This window comes from Dipteris shenzhenensis, chromosome 11 (assembly GCF_047967505.1).
Source record: "Dipteris shenzhenensis isolate YYH24624 ecotype China chromosome 11, Dip_SZ_1.0, whole genome shotgun sequence".
Lineage (NCBI taxonomy): Eukaryota > Viridiplantae > Streptophyta > Polypodiopsida > Gleicheniales > Dipteridaceae > Dipteris > Dipteris shenzhenensis.
The window spans coordinates 11,690,868-11,718,197 of NC_141606.1; the positions used below are offsets into that span (position 1 = coordinate 11,690,868).

The window sequence follows — 27,330 nt, forward strand, 5'->3', positions numbered from 1 at the left end:
TCGGGGCTAGGAGGTTAATCCCATATGCAATCAACTCGGTGCATAGTCGGTCATGATCCTTCGCTCGGCCATTATGAAGTTTCAGTACAGCATCCTTTACCCCCCCCTAGTGAAGAGGGTGCAGGATGTGGGGCGTGGCATATGTGAGAGGTTAGGGACTGGCTGATTTGGGATATCATAGAGTGTGCATGCATAATCAAACCACACCTGAGTGTCAGTGAGTGGTGAGGGGGACCATCCCTCTAGAAATCTCCGCCAAAAGTCCTTAGAGTTCTTACTGAACAGAATGTTCAGTAGCTCCTCCTCGTTCCGGCGAATAAAGTCTAGTTTCTTTCTGCGCACAAGTCGACGGTACTCGCGTAGCGTCTCTGGTTTGCTCGGAAGACTATTTTTGGTTTCGAATCAAAGCTGACGGCGTAAAGCCTTACACTCATCATCGTACGAGCTATTACAAGGTACGGTCCCAAGGGGTGGTGGGCGGGTGGAGCGGGTGGTATGGGGGAAAGAAAGCATGAAGAGCAGTCTCGTGTAGTGAGCGGATGCCCGGAGCAGCACGATCCTCTAAAAGGGATATGAAGTCAATATAAGCGAGAAGTATGTACACACGGCCAGAGTAAGTAGGTGAGTGATCTCGGTCAAAGCGTATCTGGTGGTAGGTGGAGTGCGAACTCCGTGGGTGGAAGGTGCTATGCGAAGGGAAGTGGAGATACTAAAGAAAAGATAGGTATGATCAGCCCCTGGAGGGAGAGGTGAAGGCAAGGGATGTGAAGATGTGATCCTCACATTATGGGATACGCTTTGACTATGATGTTGAAGGCAAGGGATGTCAGTGATGCAAGATGTGAAGGCAAGGGATCCCATGATGTAATCGACAACGCTCGAGCCTCCCCCATGTAGAAAGCACGTGGGCCATCTGTCAAGACCATTATAAATCATGAGATCATGCATCCTGCCGAGGTCTAATGGGCCTGCCCATAAGATGTGAACGGTCCTCGTCTGTCAGCCAAAATCCATAGCATACCTGCCTCCTCAAGGTCAATGTCTAGCAATAGAGTGGAATCATCCCTGAAGTCGAGGAGTGGTGCCTGACGAGCGCCTGTCCTCGCGTTGAAGTCCCCAACTAGGAGGACTTCTCCGCAGCTAGAGAAGTCAACAATGGACTGATAAAGAGCAGCAAATGGGGATGTGTCATCCTCACCTCAGATATCTCTGGCAAAGTGGGAGGTCTCAGGAGGAAGTAGCAAACTGCAACAAACAATACCGGCTATCCATGTGCCGAATCTGGATCCAAAGAAACCTGGAATGTGCATCTCTCTGCTCCACTGAGATGGCCCCCATAAGTGTGGATCTTTAAAGGACTGCGACTTCTCCTCACCCTCGAATCTCTCATGTATCCCTCGTCTCATCTCTATAGGCAGACTCCCATGTATACCCGCTGACTACTGGTAGTGGGCGCTCTAGACTTTGATGTGTCTCTGTATAAAAGACTATGTCGTGACTTGTATAGGATTCCGAGAAGTTCGACCATAAGGTATCATTACAGTTCCAGATGGTGCAGGATAGGGTCTCAGATATCTGAGTCTCATAGACCCCACCTCCCTATGTGGGAGGGGAGGTGGGTGCCTGTGAGAAGGGGAGAGAGAGCAAAGGTGAGAGCAAGAAGCAGGAGAGTAAGAGAGCTTAAAACGTAGTTGCAATTAGATGATAGTATTACAACTGAATGGAGTGATAGGTTTTGTCTAAGTGACAAAACCTTATCCTTCACTAACCATAGTTAGTGAACTAGCTGTGGTTAGGGAGAAAAACCTCTAAGTGAGGGAAAAGTGCCCCTAACCTACTTATTACATTACATTGGTCACTGCTAAATTATAGCAATAATTCTAACACCCCCCTGCAGTGCCAATGTCATGTACAAGGAAATGATCAATCACCAAAAGGAGATAAGTTCAGGGCACTGCGAAATGCCTCAAACTTTTCACGTGGAAGTGCTTTGGTAAAAATGTCTGCAACATTGTCATGTGTTGACACGTAGATCATGCTGATCTCTCCTGCATGCAACTTCTCTCTGACGTAGTGATAGTGAACCTCAATGTGCTTCGTGCGAGCATGAAACACAGGATTCTTTGCCACTGCAATAGCACTCTGACTATTAGTGAGATTTGGAGAAGGACCCTCCAATGAAAGATGAAGATCAGCAAATAAATGACGCAGCCAAACACATTCAACTGTCGCTGTGAAAGCTGCCCTGTACTCAGCTTCACATGAAGAGGTAGCCACTGTAGATTGTTTCTTGCTCAACCAAGAAATACAAGCTTTGCCCAAAAAGAAACAATTGCCACTTGTGGACTGCCTAGTGTTATAATCTCCAGCCCAATCTGAGTCACTGTAGGCATGCATCTGCAAGTCACCCCCCCGGGAAACATCAAGCCAAAAGACTTGGTACCTTGCAAATAACGGAAGATGCGTTTTACAGCCTGCCAATGCATAGTCTTTGGGCTGTGCATATATCTGCTCACCTGAGAAACTGCAAACTGAATATCAGGTCGTGTATTGCAGAGATAAATGAGGCATCCAACAGCCTGACTGTAGAGTGTGACATCAAATGATTCACCTGCTTCATGCATTGTAAGCTTCAGCCCCGGCTCCATGGGAGTAGCTATGGGCTTACAATCCTGCATGTTGAATCTGTCCAAGAGTTTTTGCACATACTTGGATTGAGACATACCGATGCCACTTTGCTCTTGAGTGAACTGGATCCCCAAATAAAAGTGTAGCAGCCCCAAATCTGACATGTCAAAAGTGGTCTGTAATTCAGCTTTAAAATCTGCAATATTATCTTCATTTGACCCTGTGAGCAGTAAGTCATCTACATAAAGAATGATGACTAAAATATCCCCCCCATCCTTCTTGATGTAGAGGGTGCTTTCAGTTGGACTGTTGTGCAACCCATTGCTTGTCAGAAAGGCATGAATCTTTGCATACCATGCACGCGGGACCTGTTTCAGCCCATACAAAGCTTTATTCAGCTTGCATACCTGAAGTGCATTTCCTGAAATTTCAAAGCCTGGAGGTTGTTTGACATAAATCTCTTCCAACAAGTCTCCATTAAGGAAGGCTGTTTTTATGTCCAACTGATGAACATTCCACTGAAAATTTGCAGCCATTGCTATGACTGACCGGATGGTTGTCATTCTGGATGTAGGAGCAAAAGTCTCCTCATAGTCTATGCCCTTTTTCTGAGCATATCCTTTTGCGACCAGCCTTGCCTTGTACCTGTCAATGGTGCCATCTGGCTTTCTTTTAACTTTGAAAACCCACCGTGTACCTATGGCATGTTTACCTGGTGGCAAATCGACAACTTCCCATGTCTGATTTTTCTTAATAATGTAGCATCAATTTTACTCTCCCTGAGAGTCTGTAACAGCCAATTTGGGACTGTTTTTGCTGCATGTATATCTGCAATTTCTTGCTGAACAACCTCTTTCACGGCTTGTGGAGGTGGTATGGCATCCTGTGGCTGAATCGAAGCATGTGGAGGTATCTGAAAATTCTGATTTTCATCAAATATATCAGCACGGGAACCCAAGGCAATGGGTAGTAACCCCTCAAAGACATCACCGGAAGAAGAAGGCATATCAAATTCAGCTTGAGTGTGAGCTGAATATTCTGAAAATATTACATCTCTACTGACAATGATCTTACGTGTGACAGGATTGTAGAGACGGTAGCCCTTGCTCTCTGCACTAAACCCAACAAAAATGCATTTGATTTCCTTATCAGACAACTTATGCTGAAACTCAACGGGCACATGAGCATATGCAAGGCATCCAAAGACACGGAAGTGATCCACAGAAGGCTTTCTCCCTTGCCAAACTTCATAGGGAGTCTTGGTCTTCAAAGCTTTTGTGGGTGCCCGATTCAAAACATAATTGGCACACATGAGACCTTCAAGCCAAAATTTGTGAGGCAATATTTTGCTTTTCAGCATACATCTATCCATTTCCATAAGAGTACGATTTTTTCTCTCAGCTTTGCCATTTTGCTGAGGAGTTAGCCTCACTGTTAGCTGATGTACAATGCCCTTGTCTTTCAAAAAAGCATCAAAATCTGCAGACAAGTACTCCCCTCCTCTATCTGTGCGTAATGTCTATATCTTGAGTCCGGATTCATTCTCAACCATGGCTGCAAAGTGTTTGAAGACCATAAACACTTCTGATTTGCGTTTCAGCCCATAAACCCAAGTGTAGCTGGTGTAGTCATCTATAAAAGTGACAAAGTAAAGATGACCACCCAATGACGGAGTCCTCATGGGACCACAGACATCACTATGTATAAGCTGTAATTTTCGAACAGCTTTAACTGATCCATCCTTCTTAAAAGGAGATCTGTGCATTTTACCAAGAATGCATCCTTCACAGGCATGTGGAGGAGGTGTTTCAAGAGGAGGCAATGCATCAACCATGGCATGTTTTTGAAGCGTCATCAAGCTGCCATAATGCATGTGTCCATATCTCGCGTGCCATAACTCCGCATTCTGCATAGCAGCAGTAGGAGTGGAAACTGTAAGAGCATGTGCTGGTCTTTTCTCATACATGTCAAGCTGAATAAGACCACGCAACAGAGTGCTAGAAAATCTCAAGGCATAGTCATGCTCTCTATCATGGAATGCACACTTGTCATCTTCAAAAATGACCTGAAATCCAGCTCTGTTAAGAGTGGACACTGAAAGTAGATTTTTTGTGATACCAGGCACATACAAGACATTAGAAATTCTGAATGTTGAGCCATCAATGGCTGTATAGCTTTGTCGTGTATTTCTCTTTCAGTGAAAAGATTCATCATTCCACATATCCGGTCGTGTAAGACCTCAAAGGCAGCATGGGATATTTTGGAGAGCATGTATGCAGCTCGGAATGATGATAGGGTGTCTTTTTTGAAAAGAGAATTGTCTCATACACATATGGAAGAGGGTGACTCCATGTCAGTGCACCTCACAAAGCTACAGGATTTACGAGAGCAGTTGCTGAATATTGATGAGATCATTCCTGATTCAGAGATGATTACCACTACTCTGAATTCTCTTCCTGAGTCTTATCTCAGCTTTCATACCTCGCTGAATTTGTCGTTGAGGGGGGTGCAAATCCTCTCACTTTTCACGAGTTGATAGGACTTCTGCTGCAGGAAGAGCAGACCAGGAAAAACATGGCTTCACGAGCAGGTGAACATGCTATGCTCTCAAAATTCAAGCCTAAAGTAAAGGGACAGGCAAAGACTTCAGCAAATCAGCCTTCCAGTGGTTCAGGACAGCCTTCTCAAAAGGCTAAGGGTGATGCAGGTAAACCAAAGAAGAAGGGAATATGTCATTACTGCAAAAAGCCAGGTCACTACATTGGAGAATGCAAGAAAAGGCTTGCAAAAGAAAAGAAAACAGCTCCGGTATGGCTGTCTCAGATTCAGCTCCTCATGCATCTGACAATGAGCAAGCTACAGCCAACTTTGTGGAGCACGACTATGCCTTCTTGTCTTGCATTTCAGACTCTCAGTTGGCTGCTCGGGATAGTACAGCCAATTGTAATGATGACACTTATGCTTTTCTGACATACAGTTATGATTCTTCCAAGGATGCATCAGCTTTCAGTGTCAATGAGACACATAATACATGGTATTTTGACAGCAGTGCCTCAAAGCATATCACTTCCACGTGAATCCCATCTCTTCTGCTCTGGAGTGGTAGATATAACTGCACCAATAACTTGTGCTGCAGCTGTACCCTGTGCACGACCTCTGCCTCCTCCTTGTTGGGGAGGGGTATTAGGTGCCACATTTGCTGGCCGGAACTCATCCCCACTTACATAGTCCCACAAATTACGAGAAATCAGAATATTACGTACCATAAAACTCCAGAGGGAGTAGTTGGTACCATCCAGCTTGTCCTCTTGTGAGAGACCACTGAAACCGAAATCATTCTGATTTTGCTGGGCCATGTCTGAGAAAGAAAATACAGCAAATGCAAATCTGAATTCCCTTGCTGGGAATGGAGTGCACAAATCCCAAAAAAAACACAGCCAAACACTGGCTAAAAATGCAACTCAAATCTCTGTAATGTCTCTGTCAGAAATCTACCAGAGCATGCAATGTCTCCCAAAACCTGCCAAAAGCGCTTCAAAGCACTCACAGAAAGGCAGTGTGAACTGAAACCTGTCAAATTGCTCTCCCAACACAAAAGCCCCAATTTGTGGCTTGAAATTGCAACCAAAAAGGGGCAAATTTACTAAAAGCCCCAAATCTGCAATTTCTGAACAAAAGCCCCAAATTTCAGACTAGATTTGCAGATTTGTCTGCAAAAGCCCCAAATTTCGAGTTGAAATTGAGCCAAATTTCACTCAAATAGCTAATCTCCTGCAAAAGCCCCAATTTCTTGGCCAATCTTTGCAATTTGCTTGCAATGTGTGCCAAAATTTTTACAAAAGCCCCAAAATTGGTCTGCCAAAGCTCCAAATGTGTTCCCAAAAATACAGCCAAACAATGGTTGTATGCACAAGAGCCTGACCAAAAAAAACTTTCCAATATCCTCCTGCAAAGCAAATCCTGCAAAAATGTGACTTTCCAAGCCCACCTTCAAACTGTACGGACTAACAGTACGGAACTGTCAGTCCGGCTGTACTGCAATTTGTACGGAACTGTACGGAACAACCTGCGATTGGACTGTACGGTCCTGGACTATACGGTCGTACAGAATAGCAACCAAAAGGTATGGGTTGTACGGCGATTTACAGACGTGGTGTACGGATGAACTGCAGATGTACGGCGCCACACATGCGGTACAGACGAACCTTTCGTAGGAGCTGTACGGAATGTACGGCGAACGTACATACAAGTACTGCGTAGGAACTGCAGTACGGCGCATGTTTGTACGGAACGGGTAGTACGATGCACGTACGTACGGAACAAGTAGTACGATGCAGGTAGAGGCTGTACGGCGATGATGCAGGAGGTCTGGTACGGGTGTCGCATGTACTGTACGGACTGTACGGAATCTGTACGGACGATACGACGAGCTGGCACGGGAGCTTGTGGGCTGGAGCTGGAGGACAAGAAGAAAGGAGCAGGGAGCAGAATCAACCTGCTCTGATACCAAATGTGAGAAGGGGAGAGAGAGCAAAGGTGAGAGCAAGAAGCAGGAGAGTAAGAGAGCTTAAAACGTAGTTGCAATTAGATGATAGTATTACAACTGAATGGAGTGATAGGTTTTGTCTAAGTGACAAAACTTTATCCTTCACTAACCATAGTTAGTGAACTAACTATGGTTAGGGGGGAAAACCTCTAAGTGAGGGAAAAGTGCCCCTAACCTACTTATTACATTACATTGGTCACTGCTAAATTATAGAAATAATTCTAACAATGCCTAATCAGGGCCTGTAAGGAGTCATCCATCTCGTACTACTGCCCACTTTCCCTCCTTGCGGGCTTGATCCCGGCTTGATCCCGCTGCTGCATCCCCGAATAAGATCAGCTTGGTCTCAGATAGCCTGAGCCTGCTCTTGTATGAGACGCGCCTGCTCCTGGGTGAAGTGTGTCTGCTCATGTGCAAAGCGTGACAGCTCCATCTCGCGCTCTCAGATGCTATATACCTCCATCAGCAAGTTCTCCCAAGCATCTGATGGGTCAGCTCGTCCATGCCCTAGCGGAAACTGAAAGGAATGTGGCATGAAAGTGTGGGGATGGGACTGGAGGCTAGGTGATGACTGGGTGAGATGGGTGTGATATGGAGATGATAGTGGCCTGGAGGAGGCGATCCCAGCAGGGTGTGGGATCGTGGGCTGACTGAGAGACAGAGGGGAGAGAAAGGTCGAGTAATGCAAAACAATGCATGACCCCTTCAAAGTAGGTGTCATAATTGGAGAGAAAACTGTAGCAGGAGAAGAAGGGAGAGATGGAAAAGATGGTGTCAGTGACAACCCCTCTATCCTAGGGGAGGGTGGAGCAATCGATGTCATGGGTAGGGGTATATTAGTGCTAGTAGCTGTAGCTGCGGATGTAGAGGCTATGGATGGAAGTAGACAGCGACTATCATTTTGTGTGAGCTGCATTCATGCAATTCTATTGCAAAAGCCAACAATATTAACATCTTCTAGAGGCCCAAAGGGAGAAAAGGTGCACTCAAAAATGACACACACACACACTGTTGGAATGGTCAACTCCCCATCTGTAAGCCCCCATATGAGGAGAGCATGGGGGAGGTAGACCTGGAAATATTGGGGCTGCCACATGGGCAGCACATGAAAAGCTGTCAAGACAATGGGCAGGCCATGGACCTGCAATTGGAGGCGCAGCATGGCGATCTTTTTAGGCAGGCTTGTGCGCAGGGTTATTGCCTGCAGCAGGTCCTGAACAAGGCGCGGACCTGTATGGCTGCAGTACGGCTGCATGGCGGGGGTCTATGGGCAGGCATAAGGCCTGCAAACAGGCCTGCAATAGGCGCAGGAAGGGGCAAAGGCAGCAGCCCAAAAGGGGCTGCCAAAGGCCCTTTTATAGGGCTGGTTGGACCAGCCAACCAAGTCAGCTTGTGACAGACCAGGTCGGCCCAAACAGACCTAGGGGTCGGCCCTACCAGGTCGGTCCATTTCAGGGCCCCTTGGGGCCTATAAAAGGAGGGCCTCCAGCCCTCATTTTATCATCATCTAGAGCAGCAGAGCCTCAGCAGACTGGAGCAGCAGATCAGTACCTATAGGGCCTACATCCAGGAGGTGTATAGGAGGCTCAAGAGCTGCAGACAAGCTGAGTTAGGGCTGCACACCTAGGCTGACATCCAGGGCAGCAAGGTGTAGAGATCAAGTCTGGACAGAAAGTCTACAGACGCTCGACAAGGAGCACGCCGGCTCGAGTCTAGAGATAGCCAGCAGATAGGAGAAGTACCTTGTGGTAAGATCAGAGGACCACACCATTGGTGGGACTCTGGATCTATCTCTTTTGTATTGTGTCCATAGTTTTGGACGGAAATATATTATTTTGGTGGTTTCTCTATCTAGCTGGTTCATTGTCTATTGATGAGTCTGCACATCTATTTTATGCACTAAGTTAAGAAGTTTGTGATTCCACATCCCACACGCACACTGTGTGAGCTCCTGGGCATTACTATCAGTCTTCCGCTGTGCATACCCTCTATTGGGTAATTTCTAACATGGTATCAGAGCCTAGGTAGGAGGCTTACAGGTGTGGGAGCCTGAAGGCAGGGACCTTGCTGAAGGACGACCCTGATTCAGAAGCTCTACGGAATCGACTTTCACGATTGGAGGATTGTACCCTTGCGAGAAGGAGGGTGACTCAGGTTCAGTCAGGTGCGTTCAGAGTTCTGGTCTACTGAAATTGAGTTTGTTTGACTTCGTTGTGTGGTATAAACAGCAGAGATGTCAATCTCTACAGCCTCTTCAACCCCTGCTCTCCCTTCCTCCTCTCCCAGTTTTCTCTCATTCACTATCCCTAACTTTGGAGAGTTTGGGAAACTGGACGGGACCAACTACCCGATCTAGAAAGTGAAGATCCGGAGTCATTTAGTGGCTCGAAAGTTGTGGAAGCTGACCACGGGAGTGGAGGCGAAGCCAGAGGACATGGTGGACAGGCAAGGGGAGATAGTCATGGCAGTAGACAAAGAGGAGCTCAAAGCTTGGGAAGACAGAGATGCCCATGCCCTCGCATTAATCATAGGGACTACGGCGGACTCTGTTCTTCCACATATCCAGATGGTCGAGACGTCAGTAAAGGTGTGGGCCACTCTGAAGGATCTGTACGAGACAAACAACACCTCTCGGATTTTGCTTCTTCAGCATCAACTCTACAATCTTGATATGGAAGAAGGAGATACGGTACATAACCACTTGACAAAGGTCAAGGTGGTGAGGGATTAGCTGGCAGCAGTTGGTCAGAAGATAGACTCATGCCATTTGGCCTTGATGGTACTGAGGAGACTACCTCGGAGTTTCAAGAGCTTTGTTACGACTGTGACAGCAGAATAGAGGACCAAACCTCTAACGTTTGAGGAGTTGGGTCCATTACTGCTACAGGAGGAAGCTCGGGAGAAGCTCTACAACGAGGACAAAGACGACAAGGCAATGCTGGCGAAGGATTACGCTGGCAAAGGAAAGGGCAAGCCTAACAGTGGCAAGTCCAAGAAAAACGACTCTAATGACGAGGAGACTTTGAAGAGGAAGCAAAAGAAGAAGTGCTTCTACTGTGATACGCCAGGACATTTTGCAAAGGACTGCAGAAAGAAAAAGGTGGATCAGAAAAACAAAAAGGAGTCCGACTCAGATTCAGAGGGAGAGGCCAAAGCAGATGTGGTAATCAAAGAGTTGTTCCTGGTGACATCACCGAGTGTTACCGAGGTCAGATATGTTGACCAAGAAATCATAGTGAGGATGTCTGACATAGAGATGTGGGTCGACAAGGAGTCAGATGCCTTTGTGAAGGTGAAGGGCAGCATGGAGCGCTTGGTACCTTCCAGGTGTGTGGCTGTCGACACTGACACGAGGGTGGATTCCATGGAGGGCCCTGGGTTTTCATGGTCAGATGGATGCTGTACTTCAGAAGGGGATAGTATAGGATTACACAGGCTCTTGGTGGGTGCCTCAATGAGGTACAGGGTTTGCTTTCAGGGAAAACACACAGGCAATACAACAGTCTGGTATGTACTTGATATTTTGCATTTGAGCCTTTATAGCATGCTGTGGAGAGACTCTGCTCTTCATTTGTCTCAGGTGATACGAGATTGGAAGGAATTGGCCTTCTTCGAAGGCAGAAGGGGAAGTATTGTTGCTTCTTCAAATCTCGGACGCAGAGTGCTAGAAGGTGAAGGACAAAGAGTACTGAAGCCAGAAGAGTACCTGCTTGAGAACTCAGTGAGAGTTCATGATCCAAGTTATCTGGAAATATTCATTGGTTGCAGACCTTGCCAAAGGAAGGACGGGTTGAAACAGACTCTAAGAGCATGGTGCCTGGAAGACTCCAAGTTGTTCACTTATTATGGACATACCAGGATGGTGTGCGGAAGCAGAACCAGACCTGGTGGAGCAGAAGCCACTAAATGAAAAGCCAAGAAAAGATTTTGACATCGAAAAGTTCCAGAGGACTACTACGACCAGGGAGTTACATATGGGCAAAAAAGTGCATCCACAATAGAAGCGGATTGAGGTCTCTTACTGCTCAGTGTATAGCAGGCCCTTCGACGGAAATATATTATTTTGGTGGTTTCTCTATCTGGCTGGTTCATTGTCTATTGATGAGTCTGCACATCTATTTTATGCACATAAGTTCAGAAGTTTGTGATTCCACATCCCACACGCACACTGTGTGAGCTCCTGGGCATTACTATCAGTCTTCCGCTGTGCGTGCCCTGCTGTGCGTGCCCTCTGTTGGGTAATTTCTAACACACACACACACAAAGAAAGAAAGAAAGGTGTATTAACGTCTTCAGGAGACCTTGCGCGTCTATGAGACAAGATACAAGATATATGTAACCCATACAAGCCACTGTAAGCTGAAGCAAAGGGCTCACTAAGGCCCTTGCTGAGTGCTAAGTGCTAAGAATGCACAAAACTAGTACAACTAGTACAAAAAATGGTAGGGAAAAAGAGCAATCAACTGCTCAATATAGAGCCTCCAAGTACATGTGGAGGCTCTATATAGCCCGGCTCCCTGATGGCCCTCTGATGTGATGCAAAGAGCTCACGTATATGTGTATGTCCGGCTGTCTCCCGCGGTGGCGGGGGACGCGCTCTCTTGGATCTCTGTATCCGATGGGCTACATCAATAGTAATGCCTCGTCTTTGGCGGTCCCTCTGAGGAGGGCTCAAATAGGTCGAACCTCAATCATGTGTGCTCGGATCGCCGCACGTGTCGTGTGTGGTCTCCGCATCTCTCGTCCAGCCATATCGTGGTGGTGACGAATCTCACTACTGATCCATAGTGCTCGTCTCCTCAAGCTCCTCCCCCTCAATCTCATCTGGCACTAGCTTGGATGCGTAAGAATCAGTGGTGCGTGCCTGTGCTCGATCTAGCTTAGTGTCCTGAGGCATCAACTGTAGCTGATCTCTGGCCTGCCGCACAAGGGAATCTCTATGTCTCCGCATCTCAATCAGGTAGAGCCCAATGCAAAATTGGTCGGGGAAATGTATCAACTGTGTGAGTGGTCCAAAGCCGAGCCCTTCCTGAAAGAAACATTGGTATCGCCCTTGGATCTCATAGTAGGCCAAACAAACACATAGAAAATGCTCCTCTGTCTTGACCTCCCTCATCATGCATAGCCTACAGACCCGTTGCTCTCTAGGTATGCCGGCCGCTCTCCCAGCCTCAATCTGTAGCACAGCTGATGGGACGAGACTCATATCTGTCCAATAGCAATCCGCAAGGCGTGTGAGACTCTCCTATCCTCGAGGTACTGGGGCATGATGATGAGACCATGCTCCGATATCCTCAAAAAGTGGTCATGATAGAACTGGGTCTTGAAGGGGAACTCCTGATCCCCCCCCCCAGCCTGAGATGTGTGAAGCTAGAGAAGGTCTAACCGTATGATACGGTTAATCTCATCATGTGGAAGGAGCTCAGTGGTGCATCCATGCTATACTGAAAGGGGGTGAGCCTATCCATCTGAATACCGTGGCTATCAAGCCATGTGGACACTCGCGCATATGACCATGTTGTATCATATTGTATCAAAGCCTCTCTCTGCCAGGCGTCAGGATGACTCCAATGCCAGTCTCGGTAATCTCCACTGAGGTAGGGCCTAAACTCTGTGGAGAAACATCACAGTCTGCAAGAGAGTGTCCACCTGAAGCGGTGTCATGGCGAACTATGCATGTATGATCTGATAGGGAATTGAAGGCTTACTCTGAATCATCTTGGATCCCATGATCACCTGTAGCCTCTCAAATTCCTTCCAGTCAGTAGCTGAAAGGTCACTCCCCCAAAAAGGTGCCGCATACATGGCAGTTGGTCTCACGAGAGTGTCGAAAAGCCAGCCCTTCGTCGGTGGATCCTGGAAATGCGCCTGGAAGCATTGTCTCTCTAATCGGGCTAGGGCACCCTTCCCTCGTATGAGTCGCGCTTTGGCGGCATGGGTCATCATGAAGCCTGGTCCCGTGAATACCACCCTAGGTATGTGTAGGACTGCACTATCTCCACTGGCTCCCCACTGTAAGTGAAACTATGTTGACGTCGATGTTGATGGAGCACTACTTGGGATGTGTTAAAGATCATAACCTTGGTTTTCCCAAGGTTGCCTGTCAGGTCCCTCTCTCTCTGCAAAACATCTCCAAGGCCTCCAAGTGTTTCTGCAAACCCTCGCCTGAGGACGAAATGAGGATTATGTCATCTGCATGTAGTAGTATTTGTATCATCAAATCAGCCAATCAAATCAGCCAATAGGGAGCCCTTTCCTCCTAGGCGATCAACAAAGGATGTGATCTCATCAATGTATAGCCCGAAGAGAGTCGGTGAGAGAGGGCAACCCTGGTTCACCCCTATGGTGCTTTCAACCCAATCTGATAGCCCCCTAGGAGCGCGGAGTCGCCCTCTAACGGACTTGTATAGACTCATCACTCCCCAGATCATGACAACTGGGAGATGCAGCTCCTGTAGTCGCCTCATCAGGCGAGAGCGAGGGACTGTGTCAAAAGCCTTCCGAAAGTCCACGAATCAAGTGTAGACCTTCTGGCGTCTCGACTTCACCTCCTCGATGATGGCTCTCAGGGTAAAAATATGGTCCAGTGTGGAGTGTTGTCTCCGAAAGCCTCCCTGCCCAAGAGCCCACTGTCCACCATGATCCTCTGTATAACTACTGATCGCCCTCTCCAGTATCGATCCATAAATCTTAGCCAAAGTGTGGCCAATCATGAGAGTGAGGTACTTCCCAGTATCCATGGGGTCCTCTGCCTTATGTATCGGTACAATGGTGGTAGTGCTCCAAGTAGGTGGGAACCCGTGACATACTGCATGGTTGAATAGCTGCGCTAGAACCGGGGCCAGACCTCCTGTCCATGTGCGAAGTACTCTATACATAGCCCCTCATGGTCTGATGCTCTCTGGTTGTGCAGACAAAGGAGGGCATTCCTCACGTTCTACAAAGTGAACAAGTGAGAAGTAGTGGGTTTGGGCATAGAGGACATATCCGGTGGCATCTGACCTGGGATGTTGTATAAGGAGCATGCATATCTGTGCCAAATCTCTGGGTCCGTGATGGGAATGGGCCTCCCCAGCCGATAGTTGGGTCTCACCCTCGAAAAGATCCGACCACCTCATCAATCCTGCAAATGAGAAAAGTTCGCTTCTTACGTCATGTCATCCGACGTAAGATGTGATGCGCCTCAGATAAGGTCAGGTGTCCCAGGGCCTGCTCGCGTGTGAGGTGAGTTCTCATCTCCTTACACTCATCATCATACCAGGGGTTGCGTGCAAACCAGCATCTTTGATCACCTGCTGCTGCTAATAGTGCCATACAGGAGGACAATGCTAGCCACGCTACTATGCTACGTCCAGAAGTGCAATCTCCGCATCCCCTGACCCGATATAGGTAGGTGATAACCTGAAATGCTACATCAAGCTATCGTGGAGATGACCCAAACTCAGCCAAAATGATCTGGTGAGGAACTGACAGCTTACTGCGAATCATCCGTGATAGCATGAGAACCTGTAGGCGCTTTACTCGAGCCCACTCTATATCTGACAGATCCGGCCCCCAACTAGGACTGCCATACATCCCCGCTAGGTAGACCAAGGAGTCAAAAAGCAAGCCCTTGGTCCCCGCGTCCTAAAAATGTGAGCGAAAGCACTGCCTCTCTAATCTAGCCAATGAAGCATATCCTCTGCTCAGCCGGGCCTGCATCGTCGGTCTCATAGTAAAGATAGGTCCAAAGAAAAGAACGCCTAGATATGTATATGAAGAAATAATCTCAACCGGTGACCCGCGAAAGTGAACTACTCCCGGTGCATAGCGGCTCGGGATGTGTTGAAGATCATGACCTTGGTTTTACCAAGGTTAATCTTCAAGTCATGGGAATCACAAAAGGACTGTAGTGCATCTAGGTGTCTCTGGAGACCCTCTGCTGAGCAAGATAAGAGTGCCACATCATCTGCATAACTAGATCTGAATCAGAGTGCCAACAAAAGAGCATCAATCCCCCTCCCGGTGTCTACATGGCTGTCTCAAGCTCATCAATATATACGCCAAACAGGGTTGGTGCTAAAGGACACCCTTGTTTGACCCCAATAGTACTCATGATCTCGTTTGTCCATCCAGACCCTATCTGAACTCTACCTGAGAAGGTAGAGACCATCTCGTAAAATGCCATGACAGCCCAAATGATCTCCTTCCAGGTCATAACCCAAGTCCTACAGACGCCTGATGAGGCGGGCTCTCGGAACCATATCAAAGGCTTTGCACAAGTCCACAAAGCAGCAATAAACCCTCTGTTTCCGTGCCCTCGCCTCCTCAATGATACACGTAAGTGTGAGAATGTGATCCATGGTCCCATGATCACGTCGGAATCCAACCTGTCCATCTGCTCTAAGTCTCTGCATCTCCACGAAGCACCTAACCTCAAAATCAAGCACTGATGCATAAATCTTCGACATGACATGTCCGATCATAATGGTCTTGTAGTTCTCCGGGCTCATGGGATCCCCTGCCTTGTGGATGGGTGAGATAGTGTTAACAGTCCAAGTGTGTAGGAACCCCAGACAAACAGCTTCATTAAAGAGCTTTGCTTATGCAATGAATTCACTACATAAGCCCTCATGATCTTTGATCGGCCATTATGAAGTTTCATCGCGGCATCCTTTACATCCTCCCTAGTGAGGAGTGTGCAAGATGTGGGGCGGGGTATGTGTGGGAGGTCAGGAGCTGGCTGATTTGGGATATCATAAAGCGTGTGTGCATAATTATGCCAGACTTGAGTGTCATGAGTGGTGAAGGGGACCGTCCCTCTAGAAATCTCCGCCAAAAGTCCTTAGAGTTGTTACTAAACAAAATATTCAGTAGTTCCTCCTCGTTTTGGTAGGCGAAGTCCAACGTCTTTCTACGTACCAATCGACAATACTCGCGGAGCATCTCTAGTTCGTTCAGGAGGTGGTTTTTGGTTTCAAACCTGAGTTGACGGCGTAAAGCCTTACACTCATCATCGTACCAGCTATTACAAGAGACGGTCCCAGGTGGTGGTGGACGAGTGAAGCGAGTAGTGTGAGGGCAAGCGTGAAGGGCAGCCTCATGTAGTGAGAGGGAAGGAGACCTTGAAGGTGCAGACCTAGCTCACAGGAGGCTGCCCACCTAGGCTCTATCCACGTAGTTAGGTGGAGAAGAATATTATGGACAGAAAGTTTACAGACGCTCGAGGTGGAGCACGCGGGCTCGAGTCTAGAGATATCTAGCGAACAGTAGAAGTACCTTGTGGTAAGATCAGAGGACCACACCAATGGTGGGACTCTGGATCTCTCTCTTTTGTATTGTGTCCATAGCTTTGGACGGGAACATATTATTTTGGTGGTTTCAATATCTGGCTGGTTCATTGTCTATTGATGAGTCTGCACATCTATGTGATGCACATTAAGTTAAGAAGTTTGTGATTCCACACCCCGCACACACTGTGTGAGCTCCTGGGCTGTTATATCAGTCTTCCGTTCTGCGTACCCTCTGTTGGTCCATTTCTAACAGCAACAAGGTTTCTCTATGTCATCGCATCTCCATCAAATAGAGACCAATAAATACTTGGTCCTGGAAGGGGATTGACCGAGAGAGAGGCCCAAAACCATGCCCCTCTTGAAATAGGAAATGGTATCATCCTTGGATCTCATAGTAAACGGGGCAAGTACACAAGAAGTACTCTGTCTCCACCTCCTCCAACATGCAATCTACAGATCCACTGCTCTCTGGGCATAGCAGTGGCTGTCCTTGCCTCAATCCTCAGCTGATGGGACGAGACCCGCATCTGTCCAATGGAGATCCTCAGACTCATCTGTCCTCCAGATACTGGGTCTAATAATCACTCCGTCCTCCGATACTCTCAAGAAGTGATCACAAGATCTCGGTGGGAAACTCCTCGTCCCCCCAAGTCCATGACGTATAGAGCTGGAGTAGGTCCAACCGTATAATGTGGTTGATCTCATCCCATGGGAGCAAAGTATGAGCAGCGTCTAAGCTGTACAGAAAGAAGAGCGGGGGGGGGGGGGGGGGGGCGGGGGGACGGTCCAACTGAATGCCCTGACTGTGAAACCATTTGTTCTTGGTAATCTCCCTTTAGGTAAGGTCCAGACCCTGTGAAGATAAGTGACCGTCTAGAAGATGGCATCAACCTGAAGTAGTGTCATGCCGAACTCTGCCTATATAGATCTAGTGGGGGGATGAGGGCTTGTGCCAAATCATCGGGGCCATATATTGGCTGTAATCCTGCCCAATGCCCTTGTGTGGCCCAAGTTAGCACCACGGCTGTCGACTGTGGGACAGGTCTGCCCTAAATGGTGGACCTTCATTAATACAAGGACAATGGTGTGCTGCCCACATGGCAGCCTCTTCATCCCTCTCCAACCCCCTATTTCTCTAGGGGTGTCACTCCCCCATGCTCTCCTCATCTTCCAAACGGGGAGTTGACCATTCAGGACAACTTTTAAATAATAGAACTGGAAGATTATGCAAAAAGATGCAATGCTAATATCAGCCTTCCCCAACAAGCTGCTCACGAGGGGTATCTTGTAGAACTAATGCATTTGCGACTCTTATCTTTGTTTAAAACCATAGTATGACAGACTAATAGAACTAAGGCAACAGCTCTGGCAAATTTGCACGTCCCAGTGAGACGTTCTTTTGTGAGTAGTGCCAAAGATGGTGCATCGTTCCCTTACCTTAGAAATTCTGGCTTGACTTCCATATCAGGTTCTGAGCTGGTCTTTGCTAGACGCACAAGTTCAGCTGCCATGACTGCAATTTTTGAAAAGTATCAGATCTGTGCCCTGCTTTGTTCGTGCAAAAGAGCAGGAAGCTACAAAAACCCAAAACATGGCAATCTCAGAAAAGTATCGGAGGAGACCATTGCTAACTCCAGGATAAATTCCAGCAGTGGTTATAGCCGGAACATTTGCATCTTTTGCCTTCTCATGGAAGCTTTTCATGCGACAGGAGTAATCTTGATCATCACAAATGTCTATATATGCCACCTATCGACAACAATCAATCTGTCAAATTGAGTATCCCTCACAATTCTTCCAGGAATTACACACTCACACACAAATTCAAAATCTGAATATAAGCACCCTTATCTTGCAATACACCAACCACACACCACAATCAGTCTGACCTTGCTTAGAATGGCAGCTTCCAGAACATTGCAGTGCTCTTTGCGCTGAAATGGCCCTGCTGCATGGACCACAAGGTCTATACCTGTGGCATGTGTAAAGACACGACAGTACATAGATTAGAGCAGGAAAATATAATGCGATGAACCAAGTTGACAAATCATTGCTAAAGCCAGTGGTCTTAAAGAATGCAAGAACTGGGAAATTCAAGCACCGTCCATAGCTGCTCTCAGAGCTGTTATGTTGTCAATGTCAACCTGTATAAAATCAGCATCTCGATTAAGCTCCAATAAAAGCTGCTCTCCCTTTTCTCTTTTCAAGACAAATAGACAGAAAATTAGTAACATAAAATTGGCAAAGTCTTGCAAAAACTACGAAACACAGTCCACAAGCATTGTCAAAAGGTGTGATCATCAAGGCCGTATCAATCAATAAATAAACATGCAGTTCGTTGGGAAATTGACTAAAAAGTAAAAATGATCCAAAACAAAAGGATGAGATCAAGCACAGTAAAACCTCCACACTAGATAATAACAACAAATGCACACAAGGAGTGCATGCAATTGAGAACAAGTGGCCACCTAAGCTTTCTCACACGCAATTGTACAATATATTGCTTTTTCCAGAGAGAGTACAAATATGCTGCTGATGACTACCTGCTGTCAGCCTGAAGTAAGGTTTAGGATTCAGGTCTGCGGACTAGGGTCTAAGGTTTAGATTTCAGGTGAATGGTAGCCGTGAAGGAAAGATGTGATAAAGTCACCACAACTTGATCCATCAAAGCATGAGTCCATCAAATCATGAAACAAAGGAATTTCAATTGGTAGGATGATATGTTGTACGACCTGCAATAGCTGGGAAATTGATCAAATACTAGTAGCCATTCAAGGAAAGAAGTGACAAAGCCACTCAAATCCCAGTTGATCGATTGCACTAATCACAACAGCTGGGGCAGCACGAAAACAATTCATGTCTAAAACTTAAACAATCATTTGTGCTAGTTGTATGTGTTTCCACTTTAGATTCTTTCTTCATTACTATTGACTATAGGTCTGCCACATGGAGAGGATGCAAAGGAGCAATTAACTAACAACAAGACACTGACAAGATGAGTGCTTTCCTTCCATCTCTAAACAAATTGCACATGCCCTTGTGTAAAAAATTCACAAGAAAACATAAGAGCCTTATGCATCCATGCAAGGAAGATTGATTCCATTCGGAACAGTGGGATACAAACAAGGTGACTTCTTGTGTGTATAACATTCAACCATGTACCGATTGCAAGCCCATCGTGTAGAAGTAGCCAAAGAAATACTAAAATATGGCATGATCACCACTAACCAAGAGCCATTCCACAAAGTGCCATTTGCCATCTTCTTCTCGATAAGTGTATGATGAAACTATCTCAATAGGTGACCCATCAAATGTGAACTGCTCCTGGCGCATGATGGCTTGAGATGTATTGAAGATCATGACCTTGGTTTTACCCAGGTTGACCTTCAAATCATGAGACTCACAAAAGGACTGTAGTGCATCAAGGTGTCTCTGGAGCCCCTATGCCTCCCCGTTGCCTCTCCGCCCCCTCCCACTGCCTCTCCGCCCCCTCCCGCCCTGCCCTTCACTCCCGCTCACTGCCTCTCCCCCTGCCTCTCTCGCTGCCTCTCCGTCCCCTCCCAACACACCAGACATGGTACGCAAGTACCGACGTCTCGTACGTCGGAAGAAGCAGGCGTTTCTTCGTCGAAATGAGGAGGAGCTGCTGAACATCTTGTACAGCAACAACTCTTAAGGATTTTTGGCAGAGATTCCTTGAGCGTAGGTCTCCATCACCCCTCACCAACACGAGACTCTAGCACACGTATGCAGTGTGCACACCATATTTATGATGTCCCACACCAACCCGCCCCAGATCTCATACACACACCTCGCCCCACCACTTGCACGTTGTTCACCAAAGGGGGAGTCAAGGACGTGACTTTGAAACTGCACAATGGCCGAGCTAAGGATCACGAGGGGCTATACACTGAGTTTATCACATATGGGATCGACACATTAGCCCCGATCCTAGCAAAGCCCCGCACTTGGACACTCAACACCATCACCCCCATCCACAAGGCAGGGGATCCCATGGACCCGAGTAACTACAGGACTATCATGATTGGACATGTGATGTCCAAGATCTATGCAGCTGTATTGGATGCGTCGATCAGCCTGTTCGTAGAGATGAGAGGGCTCAGAGCAGAGGGTCAGGCTGGTTTCAAGCGAGACCATGGGACTATGGATCACATACTCACACTCGAGTGTCATTGAGGAGGCCAGATCACGGAAGGAGAGGGTGTATTGCTGCTTTGTGGATTTCTGCAAAGCCTTTGACACAGTACCTCAAGCTCGTCTCATCACACGCCTATAGACACTGGGATTTGATCAGGAGATCATCTGGGCAATCATGGCACTGTATGAGAGAGTCTCAAGCTGAGTTCAGACAGGCGCAAGTGGACAGATGAGATCTTGACCACCATAGGGGTCAAACAAGGTTGTCCCTTATCACCAACCCTGTTTGGCCTCTACATCGATGAGCTTGAGACTTTCATGGGGGTGTTCGGAGGGACCGGTTGCTCACTTGCCGGGATCATCATCAGGATTCTTCTTTATGCAGATGACGTGGCACTCTTGTCGTCCACACCTGAGGGGCTCCAGCGACACCTGGATGCACTGCAGGCTTTTTGTTTATCCCATGATTTGGAGGTCAACCTTAGCAAGACCAAGGTCATGATCTTTAACAACTCTCGAGCAAACATGCAACGGAAGCAGTTTACTTTTACTTTCGGTGGGTCACCAGTTGAGATCGTATCCTCATACACTTACTTGGGGGTCATCTTCTCCGACCCGATCTTCACGATGAGACCAGCGATGCAGGCCAGACTGAGCAGGGGATACACCTCACTGGCTCGGCTAGAGAGACAATGCTTCCACTCCCACTTCCAGGACCCTCGGACCAAGGCTCTTCTCTTCGACTCCTTGGTCCGACCAACCGGTATGTATGGCAGCCCTTGTTGGGGACCTGACATGTCAGAGATAGAGTGGACATGGGTAGAGCGCCTGCAGATCCTCAAGCTCTCACGGATGATCCGAGGAAAACCATCTGTACCACATCACATCATTCCAACCGAGTTTGGTGCTTCTCCACTCCAACTAAACGCAGCCTTTCAGACCATCACATATCTACACCGAGTTAGATCATATGGGGACTGCACATCAATGAGACAAAGATTGCCATGGTTGGCTCTCAGATGGTATGCACGGACGAGCGATGGTTTGTGATGCTGGTATGCACGGACTCTCAGATGGTTTGTGAGACTAGGGTTTCACATCGATAGGATACCTCCTTTTTAGTACAGTTTAGATGCCCCTCCAGTACTCCCACCCACCATCCTGATCAGGCCACACACCAACCAGGTCATTGGAGAGGATATCCTGCAGCTACACACCTTTAGGACCTGGTTGGAGCCGAGGGAGCTTCCATTGAAGCTGAGTTTCTACAGAGATTACTGTCTTCGTATTTCAGAGGAGGGATTCATCACACCACCGGGATACACTAAGCTTCATATGCCTCACTCACTATGGATCTCCATCGGACAATTTCGGGTATCATCACACCACCTCCGCATAGAGAGCGGCTGAGCCTCTGAGGGGATCCCTAGGGAGCATCGCTTATGCATATTGTGCAACTGTCAGGAGGTTGAGTCGAAGGAGCATTTTATTTTCAAGTTCCCAGTGTACTACGAGATCCGAGGTAGCTACCACTATCTCTTCAGAGACGGCTCCGGGCTCCTTTCCATATTCCTCGCCTACCCAGATCAGAGATGCCTCGCGGCCTTCATTCACGAGGGGGTCCGACACAGAGAGTACTTACTCAGGCGACGGGGCTTGGCCACATCATCAGACACCTCTCAGAGCAGGATCACATAGTTCTTCCCATCGAGTGACATTGATCGTCCAATCTCTAGCCGCAGACGTGACAGAGACCCCGACCCGACGATCGCAGCACGACACACGAGACATCGAGGGAACACACAGATCACTCTGGGGGACCTCCCGTCATTGTTTAGACCCGAGATACGTCCCACAGGAGTCACGGTGGCTTTGGTCTTGTGTCGAGCCTCGTCTAGGAGATCGAGACGCACGGCACCCCTTGACGAACGCCAACGTCCCATCACCGGCTATGCACCAGCCAGGGCGACATGACATACGAAGGATTCCGCTCCGCTTCAGTCTTTTTTCTTTTCATTGTCACACCCAGATGTATTTGATTATGTATGATCAGACTTAGGATTCAGCACAGGTGATGATGCTCGTTTTAGTAGCTCCACCCTTACTATGATTTGTATCACGTTTTCTTTTAGTCTCATAGACCCATCGGGCTTCCGAAGACTCTAATAAAATTTATTTCTTTCTTTCTTTCTTTCTACTCAAGAAGACAAGAGAGCCACGTCATCTGCGTAGAGCAATATCCAGATCAGCGTGCCCGCAAGAGAGCAACCTAACCCCCCATGTGTCTGCATCACTGTCTCAAGCTCGTCAATGTAGAGGCCAAACAAGGTAGGCGATAAAGGACACCCTTGCTTGACCCCAATAGTGCTCATGATCTCGTCTGTCCACCCGGATCCTGTCCGGCCTCTTCCTGCAATTCTCTCGTAAAGTGCCATGACAGCCCAAATGATCTCTTGGTCATAACCCAAGTCCTATAGGCACCATATGAGGCGGGCTCTCGGAACCATGTCAAATGCCTTGCGAAAATCCACAAAGCAACAATAAGCCCTTTGCTTCCATGCCCTCGCTAATGGGATATCTCAAGGTGTATGCCTCAAGCACACCTTGGTTTCTATGTGTGAGTGCTAGAGGCACAGTTAGGTGCCCACAAGCACAGTTAGGTGGTGGAAAGCCACATAGGATGATTGAGAGAATCTAGGAGCAGATTGAGGAGATGATTGTGGAGCTCTGAAGTCATCAGTGATGTCAGTGTGAGCATGTATGAGGTGCCTACAAAAGGACCTCACTCTTCTTCATTCCATAATGCAAGTATTCTGAGTTTGTGTCTACTCTTTGCTTTCCTTTCAGTTCACCAACATGGTATCAGAGCCCTTTGATCCCCCTTGAGCCCATTTCTGCCACATCATCATCTTCTTCTTCACCATCTCTTCCTCTTCTTCCCAATGTTTGCTTAAGCTTGTTCTCCTCCGGTTCTCAACCATTTCCCACGTCCTTCCTGCTGGAGATCCACCTCGAAGGGGCGAACCCCTAGCTGAAAGGAATCAGAGAAAGCCGCGCTCGTTTCGTCGCCATTACACGAAATCCGTCGACTTTTGCTTCTGCGTTTTCTCTCAGCATACTTCATCTTCCTCTAATTCCTTTCAAGGGTAGATTCTCCATTCCTTTGGCTATCCTGTGCTGAAATCTGAGCAGCAATGGCTGCATATTCAAGGAGAAATCGGTGAAAAACCAGTCGACTTTGAAGGGGCAAGCTATGGCGTCCTGACGCGTTTTTGCGCCTTCTCTTCCCAGAGGACCTTCTGTGGTATATCAGCTCTCTTTTGCTTCAGAAAGCCCCTCTTCCTTTGCTCTGAAGAGTAAGCTACAAGCCCTCCAAGTTCAGTCTTTTGGTTTTGACAGTTTTGACAAGCTTTTTGAAGATGATGCTACATAAGATGCTATTCTAGCATTTCTGGTTTTTTGAAACTTTCAATAACATCAGTACAAGTGTGGCTTCAGTTTTGCTTTGAATTGCTAGACCTAGTTTTGATTGGAAAGTATTCATTTTAGCCACCTCTATGAAGCATGTAAGAAGAAGCATCATTGATTGAATATTGGTCACTAGTCTTTGCTACATCAAGTGCTTATATTTTGGAAGCCTTTCAGTTATTTTTTGCCTTGTAAGAGAGAGAGACACTGCCCAATATCTGGGTTCAGATAACCAGACATACTTCGGCATCCATTTATACCAAGGTCTTCGTACTAAGTTTCTATTGGCAATCTAGAGGGGAAGGGCAAACTCAACCGAGACAAGGCTAGCACAAAAGGAGACGGCTAATCAAAAAGTAGTCCACATTCTCTCCATTCAAGCAACAACTGCTTGTGAAGTCTATACGACTTCATTTTAGTCGACCCAAAGCAAATTGCAATATCAACAAGCCACAACATGGATGAAAACCTCACAAGGTGAAATTTGCATATCTAAATGCCCAAACTCATCCTCTAAAAATACAACACAGTGTGTAGTCACAATCTCATAATAGTTACTCATAAGGTTGAAAACCATAAACACCATCATGCATTGCGGGGCTAGCTACTATGACATCCCTACCGAAGTCATGAGCACCAATAGTGGATGTAGGCCATGGTATAAACATATGATATCACACATACAAATCCACACACCCACAAGTACTTGAGCATCCATTTATACAATGGTCTTGGATGACACGTCAATTTCAGGATTACATATGATGGCACCCCAAGGATCATTGAAGGTTTTTCAAATGCCTCTATTGGGCACGTTTACCTCGGTACTTTCTCAGGCTTAGCCGAATGGTGCTCTAGCAATACAAGGGGGTGGTTACATAATCAATTAGCTAGATCAGGAATAATTCGGCGCCATTTGTTGCTAGGTAAGTCCATAGGGAGATAGAATCAATAAGAGCCCGGATTAGATATAACTAGGCCGTGCATGCAACACGCCGAGGTAAGCGGTGTTTTCACAAGGTTGTATTCTTCACCGAACAATCAAGCTTTCTGTTTCGTTATCTGTCGTTCTGCAAATTAGTCGTTTTCTCTCGTGTTTCCTAGTTCTACGGACAATAACAAAGGGCTGAAGATTTGCGTTGCTCTGTTGCAGGGCTACTAGAGTGAGAGTTTTTAAACCGAGGAAACGGGCAACTCGTTTGTCAGAATTCGGAGATGTAAATGCACACTCGCAAATTCATAATTTTCACGAGACTGTTCAGCTAAAGGCGACAATTAGCGCAGAAAACATGAGCACCCACAAGCAGAAACAGCGTCTCAAGAGGACTAGAATGCGGTACCTATTGCGACCAGCTAAAATGAGCTTAAGATTGGGACAGGACTTGGAGAGCGCACGAGCGGCAGAGCCACCTACGCGACCAGTGGCGCCGAGAATCAAGACTTTGGAGTTGGAGTCGGAAAAAGGGTCTAAGGAAGCAAAGCAAAGGGAAGAAGAAGGAGGAGGAGGGGAGGGAAATGAGGGACGTGGAGGGAAGGTGAGATTGGAGTTACTGGGGAGGAGGAAGGGGTGCTGCAACAGAGGAAGGATCATTTTGCTACTGCAGCTTCAGAGCAAGTGAGTGAATGAGGAACTCAAGGCTTCTTTTCTCTTTCTCTACTTCTGCACTACTCCCTCTCACTTGTGTGTGTGTCTCTCTCTCTCTTTGTGTGTCTCTCCCTTGTTGGCTCAAACTGCACCACACTTCACCACCCACTTTTGATCAAGGGCATGTACACGGTGCCATGTCACGCCACGTGGGCGTCTTCAAGAAAAGGCTTGGTGTGTATGCACATAGCAATACCTTTCTAAGTCGACTTGAATTGTGCGTCAGTGGCTAGGTGTGTAACTAGCCTAAGACTAGGTTCAGACCACATCCATCTCCCTGCCTCACAGTAACTCATTTCAGAGAACATCCATTCGAGGGAAGACACACTGACCCCGAAAACGTCTCCAAGCTAGGTCCCTCATGATTGTGATTGGCTTGTTCAAACCTGCTTGGGCCAAACAAAGCCACTTTCTCTCTTACAACTTCCAAATCAAATAGCATGCTGCCATACTCCTGCAAGATGGGTGGCATTCGGATGGTCTAATCTACCCTAAATCCACTCACCACCCATTGAATCATCCCTTGGAATGATGATGAGTCTTAAGCCTTGCACCCTCAACTCAAATTTGAGACCAAGCATCACCTTTCTTTTTTTTTGCAAAGAAAAGAACCTTCTATTAACGCTTGAAGGACTCCATACAAAATAGCAGCCCCGAAGGTGCTAAGTATGAAAAAAATCGAAAAAGGTTGAAGAAAAAACCGGCCTATTCCAGAGAAACCCAGCTCACTGCCTAGGGGATCTTTGGTACTGGGGCTAACAGCCAGGTGGGGGGACTACACAACCAGTGAATCCCTCGCGGAGTGGAGATTTAGAAAACTCATGCAGGCCAAGCCTTGCAGAAATGAGCACGCCTCATGACAGTCACCCTAGAGCCTAGGGTCCTACGCTCCCAGGTGGAGCGGAGGGTGTAGATGATATCCTACCAGATGATGACCAAGGTAGCCGAGGGTGGAATCGGATGGTCACCCATCACCAGACTGCAGCGAGCAACCCAAATGTTCCACATAGTGATATTGGCGCCATACGTTGTCCTCTAAAGAAGAAGAAGGAAGGAGGCTATCCGGAGGGACCCGCCTCATGGAGCTCTATCCTCTGAATGCTCTGACCCTGTATCCAGTAAGCTAATGTGTGTCCTCTCTTAGTCAACCAGGCGACCATCCCCCATGTGTAGTCCCTTTGAAGGCTTTGCATACGGGTCATAATCCTGAGGGCTCCCATCCAAATCCTCTCTGTGCTACAATAGTTCCAGAGGCAGTGAGGGCAGAAAACCAGTAGAGCAACAATGACACTGCCCCTCCACCCGCGTCTGCTCCAACCACAGGCCAATGGGCAAGCCTCCGTGGACGGCCAGCTAGAAGAAGTAGGAGATCTTCCTTGGCCGCAAACTGGACCATAACCACGTCCAAAACCTGGAACGGACCTTTTGGGGCACTTTGGGCCACCCAATGCCTCTCCCTTGAAGGGGTCCACATCGAAGAGTTCATCTAAAGCCTCCTGCCAATCTGTGTGGTGTAGGAGAAGAAGGGCACCTCGTCCACCTACTCGGTAAGGCCGCTCTTGGAGGGCAGAACCACTCTCTCGAATCCCACTGGACCTCCCTCAAGGGCCTAC

The 27,330-nt window shown here is 47.4% G+C and overlaps 1 protein-coding gene across 4 annotated transcripts in view; it reads right to left on the minus strand.

Annotated features, from left to right (window-relative positions):
• The window catches only part of LOC147896613 (Saccharopine dehydrogenase), a 39,032-nt gene extending 13,234 nt beyond the window's left edge, over window positions 1-25,798 (minus strand). For 3 of the 4 annotated variants that reach the window (XR_015541748.1, XM_087381325.1, XM_087381324.1), the window contains exons 1-5: window positions 25,413-25,798; window positions 18,548-18,645; window positions 18,336-18,418; window positions 18,069-18,195; window positions 17,884-17,959 (exon numbers count right to left, since the gene is read on the minus strand). Coding sequence is in view for 3 of the 4 variants with exons in the window: in XM_087381325.1 (XP_087237451.1) it covers window positions 17,884-17,959; window positions 18,069-18,195; window positions 18,336-18,418; window positions 18,548-18,645; window positions 25,413-25,663 (635 nt within the window). In the remaining variant the exon portion in view is untranslated. The remainder of the gene's footprint in view (window positions 1-17,883; window positions 17,960-18,068; window positions 18,196-18,335; window positions 18,419-18,547; window positions 18,646-25,412) is intronic. The other variant, XM_087381326.1, reaches the window with a different exon arrangement.
• Between the last annotated feature and the right edge of the window lie 1,532 nt (window positions 25,799-27,330).